This window comes from Ranitomeya imitator, chromosome 1 (genome assembly GCF_032444005.1).
Source record: "Ranitomeya imitator isolate aRanImi1 chromosome 1, aRanImi1.pri, whole genome shotgun sequence".
Taxonomy (NCBI): Eukaryota; Metazoa; Chordata; class Amphibia; order Anura; family Dendrobatidae; genus Ranitomeya; species Ranitomeya imitator.
In genome coordinates this window covers 904622617-904636826 of record NC_091282.1, presented here as the reverse complement: position 1 = coordinate 904636826, position 14210 = coordinate 904622617, and the positions used below count along the sequence as shown (strand labels likewise).

The following is a 14210-nucleotide window of genomic DNA, read 5'->3' as shown; positions in this document are numbered from 1 at the left end:
GGTGGGTGGGTTTGTGCTGGGACCCAGTGGAGGTATTCTGGCTGGTAATAGGGGGCACAGCTGTGAATGACATAGTGCTGCCATTCTGACCCACCATGGGGGAAGGTGGGGGGCTTGCACTTGGGTACAGTTTAGCTTGGTGGGTTTGTGCTGGGACCCAGTGGAGGTATTGTGGCTGGTAATAGGGGGCACAGCTGTGCATGACATAGTGCTGCCATTCTGACCCACCATGGGGGAAGGTGGGGGGCTTGCACTTGGGTACAGTTTAGCTTGGTGGGTGGGTTTGTGCTGGGACTGACGGGTGTGGGCATGCACCTTAGTGAGGGCACAAAAACTGGCAGTGATGGTGGGGCTGTTATTGACGCTAGGGCAGACATTGGGGGCACTGACTGACACCAGGGTGACACTGGCTGCTTGTAGGGAGATTTCTAGTACTTCACTAGTGACCCATATCTGTCTGTAGCACGAGAAAGCCCGCCGCCCGGCCAGCTTTCTGTCTAGGCTGAGTCGTCATTGTCTCGCGACATGGGGATGGGAGACACTGAGCCCTCAGGGTGGGAGACGACACTCACAGCTGGAGAATGAAGGCGAAGCGCCCTGACCCCACGTTACACCGAGCTGGGCGGTCGCTGCGGTGTGAGGCGTCGCCAGGAGCCTGTAAACAGCAGACAGCAGCTTGCTGGGAGTCAGTGTTCGCGGCTCCTCTGCCATTACTGGGTATCGGTCCTGTGCTCGCTCGCTATGTGGCGCAGGGTCATGTACTCCTGCGGGGCCCTGTCTCTGCTGCTGCTCATCATTAGTATCGTGCTGCTGGTGGCGCACACCTTCATGGACATGGTGGAGACTGAGGTGAAGAAGGTCAGTGTCTGCGGCGTCCATGGCCACCTATAGAATAATGGCTTTATTCCAGTTATTCTTACTAGGGCTGCTTCCCATACACATGTGCCAGTGGTAGTTGTAGAGTTGCCAGTGTCCATCCTGGGCATTTATACACCAAAACCCATACCATCTGCACCCCTACTAACCTGGCCCATAAGGGCGACCAAAGAACCCAGAAAAATCCAGGTAAAATAATGAATTGGGGCCTAATATTGATGAAGTGTTCAGTGCTAGAAAAGGGAAATTACAGGGGTGTTCCAGTTTTAGTAAGTAAGCGTAAAGGAATGTAGTTTTATTTTATAGTTTCTTCTGTAACAGTTTTTTTTTTACAACTTACAAGATTCCTGCTTGCTGTCATTTTGGCCTCAGTCCGGCATCCAGGGGTCTCGTACGGTTCTATCCGTGTCCTTCACTGATAGAACACGTACCCATTATAGTCTATGGGCCTGTTCACATGTCTGTAAAGTTTTTTTTACGGATTGAGTGGTCATCAGTAAAATCACTGAGACAGATCCGTTTTTGTATCAGATCAAAATTATTTATAAAAATCCACAGGTTTGTGAAGATGCCATCAGTGCACTGCGCTATCTGTGATTAGCATTGTAATGAATAGGAGAAGCGCTGGCATTTATTTTTTTTCAGCAGTGACAATCACTGATGAAACACTGATAGTAAAAATTGACATACTGACTTAAAGGGAACCCGTCAGCAAGATTGTGCACAGTAACCTACAGGCAGTGTCAGGTCGGCGGCGTTATACTGATTACAATGATATCTTGGTTGGTGAAATCCGTCTTGTGGTTGTTGTTTAATCTTTATTTTCCCCATAGTTCCCCATAGTTTGTAAGCTTGCGAGCAGGGCCCTCACTCCTCCTGGTATCTGTTTTGAACTGTATTTCTGTTATGCTGTAATGTCTATTGTCTGTACAAGTCCCCTCTATAATTTGTAAAGCGCTGCGGAATATGTTGGCGCTATATAAATAAAAATTATTATTATTTATTATTATTTTCAGTTAATATGCTCGCGCTCCGGGACGGCTTGTGGGCCGGGGGCTTCAGGAGGTGCTCTGATTAGATATTCATCAGTATGGCTTCCCACAGGTCACTGATCCCTCACTGACCTGCCCCCTATTTTACAAACTGAATATAATATGGTTTGAAAAAAAAAAAAATCACATTCGTCAGGCAGGCGGCACCTGCGGTGTAGCATGATACGGGGACTAATATGCATATTTTCAGTTTATGTAGACATATAGTTTTGTTTGAAAAAGAAAAAAAATCTTAAACAAAATGCACTATATTATCTGTCGCACTCCTATAGATGCTACTGTGCAGGCTCCATCTTGATAAAGCATAATTTTTTTTCCTGACAAAATGGCGTGGCCGTCGACTCCATTTTGTTTGAAGTTGTTTTGTTTTTATTTGCTAAACAAAGCTATATGTCTAAATAAAATTAAAATATGCATATTATCCCCCGCATCATGCCACAGCGCAGGCTGAATGTGAATATTTTTTTTTTCAAACCACAGTCCGCCCCGGAGCACGAGAATCTCATTATCTGAAAACTCAAAATAAAGATTAAACAACAACCACAAGACGGATTTCATCAACCAAGGTATCATTGTAATCAGTATAACGGCACCGACCTGATACTGTCTGTAGGTACTGTGCACAATCCTGCTGACAGGTTCCCTTTAAAGAAGTTGTCCACTACTTGAATAACTTCTTCTCATACCCCTTGCTTTGCCCCAACCCCAAAATAAAGCTTCTACTCACGTCCCGGGCTAGCGCCATTCCCGTGGTGTTGGCACTCCGTGTCCCGAGACTCCCATGCTGTTATTATGACACGTGACGCCGGCACCTAATCAGCGCTGGCGTCACTATCTCTGCCTCCTCTTGTGAATTGAGCAGGAAGAGGAAGCCTGGGATCATATGCTTCCTTTTCATGTTCGATTTGTCCGAAGGCGGGGACAGGGACATCAGCGTTGATTGGGTGCAGTCATCACGTGTCACAACAGCCGCACGCAAGCACCAGGACCGCGAGTGCATTCACGGGAAGTGAGATTTATTTTTAAGTAATACACTCTACCCCATGGCCTGTTTGCATGCTGACCACGCAAGACTCCATTGCTGAACAAAAGGCATCTTCAAACTCGTTTAAAGTTTGCTCAACAACATTTAGATAAGCCTATGAAATACTGAGAGAAAATAGTCTGGTCACATGAGACCAAAATTGAACTCTTTGGATGCCATAATACACATCGTGTTTGGAAGCCAAATGACATTGCATATCACCCCCAAAACACTACACTAACAGTGAAGTTTGGACGAGGCTGAAGTTGGTTTCTTATTCGTTCAGTTTCTTATTCGGAGCTGAAGTTGGTTTCTAATTCGTCGGTTTCTTATTCGGCAATTTTTTCTTTTCTGTTTTTTATAGGTTTAACAACAAAAAATGATCATCACAATAATAAAAGACAATGCAGTGAGGAGCCCTGATGTGAATACACTTAAAAACGGCAACAAAAACAATAAAACTGGCACAAAAATGGGCATCAAAGTGGCCACCAAAGAGTGCTGAAGAAAGGGTTAAATGCCTTTGGGCCACTGATCTAACACTGCAGACATATAGAACAGGGCGCCCCACATCCAAACCAGTTATTTCTAGCCTGGCCCAAATGGGCAGCCCATTTTCACAGATTTGAATAAGTAACTGATGTTTTTAAGGGGTTAAATGCCTTTGGGCCACTGATACGACACTTAAAATACACAGATAGTGATGCCCTGCATCAAACCCAGGTCCCTCCACCCTGGCCCAAATGGGTTCTGGGCATCAGAACTGGCATTAAAGAGGGCAAACAGCCCATTTTCTCAGATTTGAATAAGTAACTGATGTTTTTAAGGGGTTAAATGCCTTTGGGCCACTGATCTGACACATAAAATATAGAGATAGTGATGCCCTGCATCAAATCCACATCCCTCCAGCCTGGCCCAAATGGGTTCTGGGCACCAGAACTGGCATTAAAGTGGGCAAACAGCCCATTTTCTCAGATTTGAATAAGTAACTGATGTTTTTAAGGGGTTAAATGCCTTTGGGCCACTGATCTGACACTTAAAATTCACAGAAAGTGATGCCCTGCATCAAACCCAGGTCCCTTCAGCCTGGCCCAAATGGGTTCTGGCCACCAGAACTGGCATCAAAGTGGGCAAACAGCCCATTTTCTTAGATTTGAATAAGTAACTGATGTTTTGAAGGGGTTAAATGCCTTTGGGCCACTGATACCACAGTGCATATATCAGGAAATAGGAAGAAGTCCTAATTACTTCAATTACACATACAGAGCTCTGAGCTGCAATTTCCTCTGCCTGCCAGCACAAGGCTGGAATTCTAAGCCACTCTTTCTCCCTCCTCCCACCATACAGCCGTAATGTAAGATGAGTATGCCAGCTTCATTGAAGAATTTATATGGCCCTGTGCTGCTGTCACGATAATGCCAAAAAATGTCATACTGTGAATGTGGTTTCAGAAGGACATGGAGAACTACACACACACACACTCACAATGCAGCTGCGACCCCTTGCTCTCCCTCCCCCTCCCCCCTCCCTCAGCTTCACTCCTACCCGAAGCAAAGCCTATGATAGAGACTGGGCAACCTGATACTAATGGTGGGCAGGGTGTGGCTTTAAACTGCAGATGACCAATCCGGCAAAGCCACCCGTTGTCCCTCCCCTCTCATTCAGGAATGCCTTTGTCTGAGACCTTGGAATAACGTAAAGAACTGTCCGATCAGTGCATATCATTAACCAGCCCTTTAGTGATGTCACAAGCTCAGAAGTATAAGTCACTAAACTCTTAGACCAGCCTTCTGTCTTGGCCGGGAAGCGATCTAACACAGCTTGGCAAAGCTGTTCCATGCATCTGGAAGTATTTATCCTCCTAAGCCACAGGCCAGCCAAGATGGTACCATGACATAACCTGTAAGTTCTCTTTTCAACGTTAATCCTATTTTATTTTGTAATCTGTAACGTACTGTATTTTCCGGTGTATAAGATGACTTTTTAACCCCTGCAAATCATCTCAAAAGTCGGGGGTCGTCTTATACGCCGGTTACGGCATGTGCAGGGAGCGGTCCTGTATGGTTCCCAGGATCTAAAGGAGAGGAGACTCTCCTTCAGGCCCTGGGATCCATATTCATGTAAAAGAATAAAAAAAAAATATGGGATATACTTACCCTTTGATGGCCCGCGGCTCTCATCGGTGCAAGGGCCGGCCTCCAATCCTAAGGATGCATTGAGCGTAGGACCTTCTGTGACGTCACAGTCACATGACCGCAACGTCATCAAAGGCCCTTCGTTCAATGCATCCTTAGGAACGGAGGCCGCCGCTTGCCCCGCTGAGAGCCGCGGGTTGTCGGAGGGTAAGTATATCCCTTTTTTTTTTACATGAATATGGATCCCAGGGCCTGAAGGAGAGTCTCCTTTCCTTTAGATCCTGGGAACCATACAGGACCGCTCCCTGCACATGCCATACCCGGCGTATAAGACGACCCCCGACTTTTGAGATGATTTGCAGGGGTTAAAAAGTCGTCTTATACGCCGGAAAATACAGTACATTACAGATTACAAAATAAAACAGGATTAACGTTGAAAAGAGAACTTACAGGTTATGTCATGGTATCATCTTGGCTGGCCTGTGGCTTAGGAGGATAAATACTTCCAGATGCATGGAACAGCTTTGCCAAGCTGTGTTAGATCTCTTCCCGGCCAAGAAGGCTGGTCTAAGAGTTTAGTGACTTATACTTCTGAGCTTGTGACATCACTAAAGGGCTGGTTAATGATATGCACTGATCGGACAGTTCTTTACTTTATTCCAAGGTCTCAGACAAAGGCATTCCTGAGTGAGAGGGGAAGGACAATGGGTGGCTCTGCAGGATTGGTCACCTGCAGTTTAAAGCCACACCCTGCCCACCATTAGTATCAGGTTGCCCAGTCTCTATCATAGGCTTTGTTTCGGGTAGGTGTGAAGCTGAAGGGGGGGGGGGGGGGGGGATAGAGCAAGGGGTCGCAGCTGATTTGTGAGTGTGTGTGTGTAGTTCGCCATGTCCTTCTGAAACTACATTCACAGTATGACATTTTTTGGCATTATCGTGACAGCAGCACAGGGCCATATAAATTCGTCAATGAAGCTGGCATACTCATCTTACATTACGGCTGTATGGTGGGAGGAGGGAGAAAGAGTGGCTTAGAATTCCAGCCTTGTGCTGGCAGGCAGAGGAAATTGCAGCTCAGAGCTCTGTATGTGTAATTGAAGTAATCAGGACTTCTTCCTATTTCCTGACATATGCACTGTGGTATCAGTGGCTCAAAGGCATTCAACCCCTTAAAAACATAAGTTACTTATTCAAATCAGTGAAAATGGGCTGTTTGCCCATTTTGATGCCAGTTCTGGTGCCCAGAACCCATTTGAGCCAGGCTGGAGGGACCTTGGTTTGATGCATGGCATCACTGTCTGTGTATTTTAAGTGTCATATCAGCGGCCCAAAGGCATTTAACCCCTTAAAAACTTCAGTTACTTATTCAAATGTGTGAACATGGGCTGTTTGCCAACTTTGATGCCAGTTCTGGTGCCCAGAACCCATTTAGGCCAGGCTGAAGAGAACTGTTTTTGATGTTGATCTCCCAGTTCTATATGTATGCATTGTGGTATCAGTGGCCCAATGGCATTTAACCCCTTAAAAACATCAGTTACTTATTCAAATCTGTGAAAATGGGCTGTTTGCCCACTTTGATGCCAGTTCTGGTGCCCAGAACCCATTTGGGCCAGGCTGGAGGGACTTGTTTTTGATGTGAGGCTCCATGTTCTGTATGTATGCACTGTGGAATCAGTGGCCCAAAGGCATTTAACCCCTTAAAAACCTCAGTTACTTATTCAAATCTGTAAAAAATGGGCTGTTTGCCCACTTTAATGCCACTTCTGGTGCCCAGAACCCATTTGGGCCAGGCTGGAGGGACCTGGGTTTGATGCAGGGCATCACTGTCTGTGTATTTTAATTGTCGTATCAGTGGCCCAAAGGCATTTAACCCCTTAAAAACATCAGTTACTTATTCAAATGTGTGAACATGGACTGTTTGCCAAATTTGATGCAAGTTCTGATGCCCAGAACCCATTTGGGCCAGGCTGGAGGGACCTGTTTTTGATGTGGGGCTCCCTGTTCTATATGTATGCACTGTGGTATCAGTGGCCCAAAGGCATTTAACCCCTTAAAATCATCAGTTACTTATTCAAATGTGTGAAAATGGGCTGTTTGCCCACTTTGATGCCAGTTCTGGTGCCCAGAACCCATTTGGGCCAGGCTGGGAGGGACCTTGGTTTGGTGCATGGCATCACTATCTGTGTATTTTAAGTGTCAGATCAGTGGCCCAAAAGCATTTAACCCCTTAAAAACATCAGTTACTTATTCAAATCTAAGAAAATGGGCTGTTTGCCCACTTTGATGGCAGTTCTGGTGCCCAGAACCCATTTGGGCCCGGCTGGAGGGACCTGGGTTTGATGCAGGGCATCACTATCTGTGTATTTTAAGTGTCAGATCAGTGGCCCAAAGGCATTTAACCCCTTAAAAACATCAGTTACTTATTCAAATCTGAGAAAATGGGCTGTTTGCCCACTTTAATGCCAGTTCTGGTGGCCAGAACCCATTTGGGCCAGGCTGGATGGATGTGGATTTGATGCAGGGCATCACTATCTCTATATTTTATGTGTCAGATCAGTGGCCCAAAGGCATTTAACCCCTTAAAAACATCAGTTACTTATTCAAATCTGAGAAAATGGGCTGTTTGCCCTCTTTAATGCCAGTTCTGATGCCCAGAACCCATTTGGGCCAGGGTGGAGGGACCTGGGTTTGATGCAGGGCATCACTATCTGTGTATTTTAAGTGTCAGATCAGTGGCCCAAAGGCATTTAACCCCTTAAAATCATCAGTTACTTATTCAAATATAAGAAAATGGGCTGTTTGCCCTCTTTAATGCCAGTTCTGGTGCCCAGAACCCATTTGGGCCAGGCTGGAGGGACCTTGGTTTGATGCATGGCATCACTATCTGTGTATTTTAAGTGTCAGATCAGTGGCCCAAAGGCATTTAACCCCTTAAAAACATCAGTTACTTATTCAAATCTGTGAAAATGGGCTGTTTGCCAACTTTGATGCCAGTTCTGGTTCCCAGAACCCATTTGGGCCAGGCTGGAGGGACCTGGGTTTGATGCAGGGCATCACTATCTATATATTTTAAGTGTCAAATCAGTGGCCCAAAGGCATTTAACCCCTTAAAAACATCAGTTACTTATTCAAATGGCAAGAATTGACTGTCTGCCCACTTTGATGCCAGTTCTGATGCCCAGAACCCATTTGGGCCAGGCTAGAAATAACTGGTTTGGATGTGGGGCGCCCTGTTCTATATGTCTGCAGTGTTAGATCAGTGGCCCAAAGGCATTTAACCCTTTCTTCAGCACTCTTTGGTGCCCACTTTGATGCCCATTTTTGTGCCAGTTTTATTGTTTTTGTTGCCGTTTTTAAGTGTATTCACATCAGGGCTCCTCGCTGCATTGTCTTTTATTATTGTGATGATCATTTTTTGTTGTTAAACCTATAAAAAAACAGAAAAGAAAAAATTGCCGAATAAGAAACCGACGAATAAGAAACCAACTTCAGCTCCGAATAAGAAACTGAACGAATAAGAAACCAACTTCAGCCTCGTGAAGTTTGGAGGTAGGAATAGCATGGTGTGGGGCTGTTATTCAGCAATCAACACTGGCAGCCTTCATATGATTGAAGGAAGGATGAATGGACAATAGTGATGAGCGAATATACTCGTTGCTCGTGCTTTCCCGAGCACACTCATGGGGGTCTCCGAGTATTTGTAAGTGCTCGGAGATTTAGTTTTTGTTGACGCAGCTGCATGATGTATGGCTGGTAGCCAGCTTGATTACATGTGGGGGTTGCCTGGTTGCTAGGGAATCCCCACATGTAATCAAGCTGGCTTGCAGCCGTAAATCATGCAGCTGAGGCGAAGAAAACTAAATCTCCGAGCAGTCACAAATACTTGGGAGACCACCCCGAGTGTGCTCGGGAAAACCCGAGCAGCGAGTATATTACTAATGGACAAATGTATTGAAACCTTCGTGATAAAGATCTTCTTTATTATGATGAAGATGAAACGAGGGTGGACATTTCAGCAAGACATTGACCCCAAACACACAGCCAAGGAAACTCTCAATTGATATCAGAGAAAGAAAATAAAGCTGCTAGAGTGGCCCAGCCAATCACCTAACCTCAGAGGTCAGAGTTCCTAGAAGGAGCCCACGGAATCATTAGGCTGTGTGCACACGTAACGGATTTTTCGTGTTTTTTTTGCGTTTTTTCGCTATACGCATTAAAAATCATACATATGCATCCCATCATTTAGAATGGATTCCGCAATTTTTGTGCATATGTGTGGTAAAAAGCGCAGCATGTTCATTATTTTGCGGATTTCCGACTATATTATTGCATTGGGAACCTCCGGAAAAATCCGCAAAAAACGCGAAAAAAAATGCATGCGGATTTCTTGCAGAAAATGTCCGGTTTTGTTCAGGAAATTTCTGCAAGAAATCCTGACGTGTGCACATAGCCTTAGGATTTTAAGAGGGTTGTGTGGAAGAATGGGCCAAAATTGCACCTGACAATGCATGCGACTAGTTTCTCCATACAGGAGGCTTCTTGTTGTGTGAAAAAGTGTTTGCCCTTTCTTTTCATGTTTGTCACACTTAATTATTTCCGATCACCAAACAAATTTAAATGTTAGACAAAGATAACACAAGTGAACACAAAATGTTGTTTTTAAATGAAGTTCTTTATTATTAACCCCTTTCTGACCTCGGACGGGATAGTACGTCCAAGGTCAGATCCCCTGCTTTGATGCAGGGCTCCGCGGTGAGCCAGCATCAAAACAGGGACATGTCAGCTGTTTTGAACAGCTGACATGTGCCCGTAATAGGCGCGGGCAGAATCGCGATCTGCCTGCACCTATTAACTAGTTAAATGCCGCTGTCAAACGCAGACAGCGGCATTTAACTACCGCATCTGGCCGGGCGGCCGGAAATGATGTCATCGCCGACCCCCGTCACATGATCGGGGGTCGGCGATGCGTCTCCATTGTAACCATAGAGGTCCTTGAGACCTCTATGGTTACTGAACGCCGGTGGCTGTAAGCGCCCCCCTGTGGTCGGCGCTCACAGCAGACCTGATTTTCTGCTACATAGCAGCGATCAGCAGATCGCTGCTATGTAGCAGAGGCGATCGAGTTGTGCCTGCTTCTAGCCTCCCATGGAGGCTATTGAAGCATGGCAAAAGTAAAAAAAAAAAAGTTGAAAAAAATGTAAAAAAAATATAAAAGTTTAAATCACCCCCCTTTCGCCCCAATCAAAATAAATCAATAAAAAAAATATAAAATCTACACATATTTGGTATCGCCGCACTCAGAATCGCCCGATCTATCAATAAAAAAAAAGCATTAACCTGATCGCTAAACAGTGTAGCGGGAAAAATATTCGAAACACCAGAATTACGTTTTTTTGGTCGCCGCGACATTGCATTAAAATGCAATAACGGGCGATCAAAAGAACGTATCTGCACCGAAATGCTATCATTAAAATCGTCATCTCGGCACGCAAAAAATAAGCCCTCAACCGACCCCAGATCACGAAAAATGGAGACGCTACGGGTATCGGAAAATGGCGCAATTTTTTTTTTTTTTTTTTTTTTAGCAAAGTTTGGAATTTTTTTTCACCACTTAGATAAAAAATAACCTAGACAGGTTAGGTGTCTATGAACTCGTACTGACCTGGAGAATCATAATGTCAGGTCAGTTTTAGCATTTAGTGAGCCTAGCAAAAAAGCCAAACAAAAAACAAGTGTGGGATTGCACTTTTTTTGCAATTTCACCGCACTTGGAATTTTTTCCCTGTTTTCTAGTACACGACATGCTAAAACCAATGACGTCGTTCAAAAGTACAACTCGTCCCGCAAAAAATAAGCCCTCACATGGCCAAATTGACGGAAAAATAAAAAAGTTATGGCTCTGGCAAGGAGGGGAGTGAAAAACGAACACGGAAAAACGAAAAAATCCCAAGGTCATGAAGGGGTTAAGGGGAAAAAGAAATCCAAACCTACAGGGCCCTGTGTGAAAAAGTGCTAGCCCCATGGACTGTTTTCTATTATAAAAAATGTCTTCAAGGGAACCTGGCATAATTGCAGCCAGGTATATTTTTGCCTGGAATGCTTTGGCCCTTCAGAGAAAACGTGGTTTGAAGATCCACTTGGGGACCATGGGTATGCATGAGACTTGTCCGGTGCCGCCCCCGGATAGCTACTTCCAACACTGCTCTAGTTGATTAAAAATTCTCCTTCATCTGTGTATTTAATGAGAGACCTGGAACAACACGGGCAGAAACCAAGAGGTTAGTCTTGTCTCTGCTCATGGTCCCTGGCCCACTCTTCAAACTACATCTTATCTGAAACACCAAAGCGTTTCATAAAAAAATATACCTGGCTGCAATCGCTTAGCCAGCCTCTGATTCTTGTGCCTGTGGCTTGGCAGCATAAATTGAGTGAAAGGTTCTCTTTAAAGGGTCACTCTTATTGCAGTTATTACTAATAGAGTCTTTCAGATTCTTTCGTCAGTATTTCAGGCTATGTTGGCTATGCAGTGGCTGAATGTTTGGGAACGTTTGTAGATTAGTCAAAATAAATGCCTGCCATGTTGGGCTGTCTGGTCTGTTATAGTGCCAGGCCATATGATGGAAATCCAACATATCCCATTATAGTCAATGACATGGATCTGACACTCCTCTTATTTTCTTTGCTCTTCTTTTATCACATATTATGACAATTAATTAAAAACTTAGAATCTTAGATATCGAGAGATCTAAAAATCAAGTGAACTGGGTACAGTTTTTTTCTTTTTTTGCACGTGATTGTGCGGGAACGGTGAGCTGGTTTTCAGTTACAGCCAGACTCCCCACTGAGAAGATAGAGGTAGTATATTACCGACCAGATCTTCATTCCTGGTCACTGAGCAAGAGCTGTATATACAGAAATAGGAAGAGGACTTTCTTCTACAGACCTAGCAATCATGTGATCACCGGGTGAAGGAGAGGGCAGGGGATGCTGGGTCCTAACAAACCCTGATCAGCTGTGCTATAATCCCTTTATCTGGGGCTATTATAACGGCCCAGTTTACAGGAGAAATCAGATGTATAATAAAAATGTCCAGATGCCCTCCAAATGTATTTGTATGTGACAAAATGCGCTATATAAATAAAAAGCAGGATAAATAAAACAAAAAGCCACTGCCAGTGCGAAGTAACTGAAACCCTTCAAATCCTCCTCAAAATTCCTCAAAAACTTGGTAGTTTCTGCTCAATTGCAGCTAAAACAAAGCTCAGCAAAAAGACTCAGTGTTAGGCCGGGATCACACGTGCGAGAAACACGTCCGTGTCTCGCATGTGAAATCCAAGCTCTGGCGCCGGCACTCCAGAGCGGAGCGTGCGGCTCCATGTGTTGCTATGCGGCCGCATGTTCCGCTCTGGAGTGCCGGCGCCAGAGCTTGGATTTCACATGCGAGACACGGACGTGTTTCTCGCATGTGTGATCCCGGCCTTAGACTCAGTGTGCACACACCCTTAGCGACTTGAAAAGACCTTTCTAAACTTAGAGCTATTAGTCAGTTGTATCGTCATATAACCTCTCATGCTATATACCAGGGGTGGGGAATTTTTTATCTGCCAAGGGCCATTTTTATGATTTATACCATTCTTCGGGGCCTCAACAAATTGTGCTCTAACTCCGCCCACAAAGTGCGTCCTGACTCTGGCACTGGCATCAGGACGTAATTTTTCATTGCATGCGCCTCAGCACTCAGTAGTGAACACTGCGTGCGTGTGCTCACAGAGCAAGAAAAAATCAATGGACCGGCGGCTGTCAAAATATATCTGTCAGCCCACACACTGTGGTCCTCGGGAATTTGTCCAAGAGGCTGGATGAAGGGTTACTGAGGGCAGTGAATGGCCTGCGTTCCTGGGGTTCCCAATCCCCTGCTATACATAAATGAAGACTCTAGTATCCACAAGATGTATCTAGATCATAATTTATTACTCTGATCAAACCAGGGCAAACACTTGGTGTTAGGCAATACCACGCAAGCTCCAGATTTATATATCTGTCGATATCATTGATGGCTTCATCCATATCAGTTTTCGGTCCAAGGATGGGCCTGTCTATGGTTGATCAGTCAAGGCACATAGGTGGTATGAACACTCCAACAGATGCTTGAACCAAATGCCTCACCCTACTGATACCCCAATACAGAGCCACTGCTGACGTATGTTTCGCCTACTACTGCACCTGCACCTGCACCTGTAGTAGGAGTGCTGTTATTGTGCCACTTGGATCCCCACATAATAATGCCCAGTATAAACACAGTATAAAGACCCCCACAGAAGCCCTCACACTGTATAATGGCCCTCATAGTAAGCCCCAAAATGTATAATGGCCCCCACATTAGCGCTCAAACTGTGTAATGGACCCCACATTAGACCCAAAACTATATAATGGCCCCACATTAGCTCCCAAACGGTATAACAGCCCCACACTTTATAAGGGCTCCCACAGTAGTCCCTATAATGTATGAGGGCCTCCACTTTTTCAGGGATTAAGATCTGACACTTTGTCTCATAGTTTCACAAGTTTCAATCGCTATATTGGTACTGCATCTAAGACTTTAGTTACATTTATGACATGTCTAGTAATTCTCTAAATTTTATTCCAGGCTACAGTTTTAAAGAATGGGACAGAGGTCTTCAATGATTGGGTCAACCCCCCACCCCCAATCTACATGCAGTTCTATTTTTTTAATGTAACTAACCCACTGGAAGTCCTAGATGGAGAAAAGCCAGTAGTAGATGAAATTGGACCATATACTTACCGGTAAGTTAATTGAAGGGAACCTGTGGTTATTTTGGGTTACCAAAACACCTGGTCATATAAGACAGGATCCTGCTTACCTTCCTGGCCACAAAAGGATTTTCCATCACTTAAAATATCAAATTTTAATTTTTATGTAAATGAGGCTGCAAGTGCACCGTGGGCAGCTGACTCCTAGCTAGTGCTTTCAACCTGCCCTTAGGCTACGTTCACACTAGCGTTGTGCGCCGCTGCGTCGGCGACGCAACGCACAACGCACGCAAAAACGCTGCATTTTGCGACGCATGCGTCGGTTTTTGCCGAAATTTGGACGCAAGAAAA

The 14210-nt window shown here is 44.9% G+C and overlaps 1 protein-coding gene across 1 annotated transcript in view; it reads left to right on the top strand.

Annotated features, from left to right (window-relative positions):
- The first annotated feature begins 296 nt into the window (after positions 1–296).
- SCARB2 (scavenger receptor class B member 2) overlaps positions 297–14210 on the top strand; it is a 113780-nt gene continuing 99866 nt past the window's right edge. Inside the window, exons 1-2 of the mRNA XM_069743394.1 lie at positions 297–858; positions 13735–13892. Of these exons, the coding sequence (XP_069599495.1) occupies positions 742–858; positions 13735–13892 (275 nt within the window). The 5' untranslated portion in view covers positions 297–741. The remainder of the gene's footprint in view (positions 859–13734; positions 13893–14210) is intronic.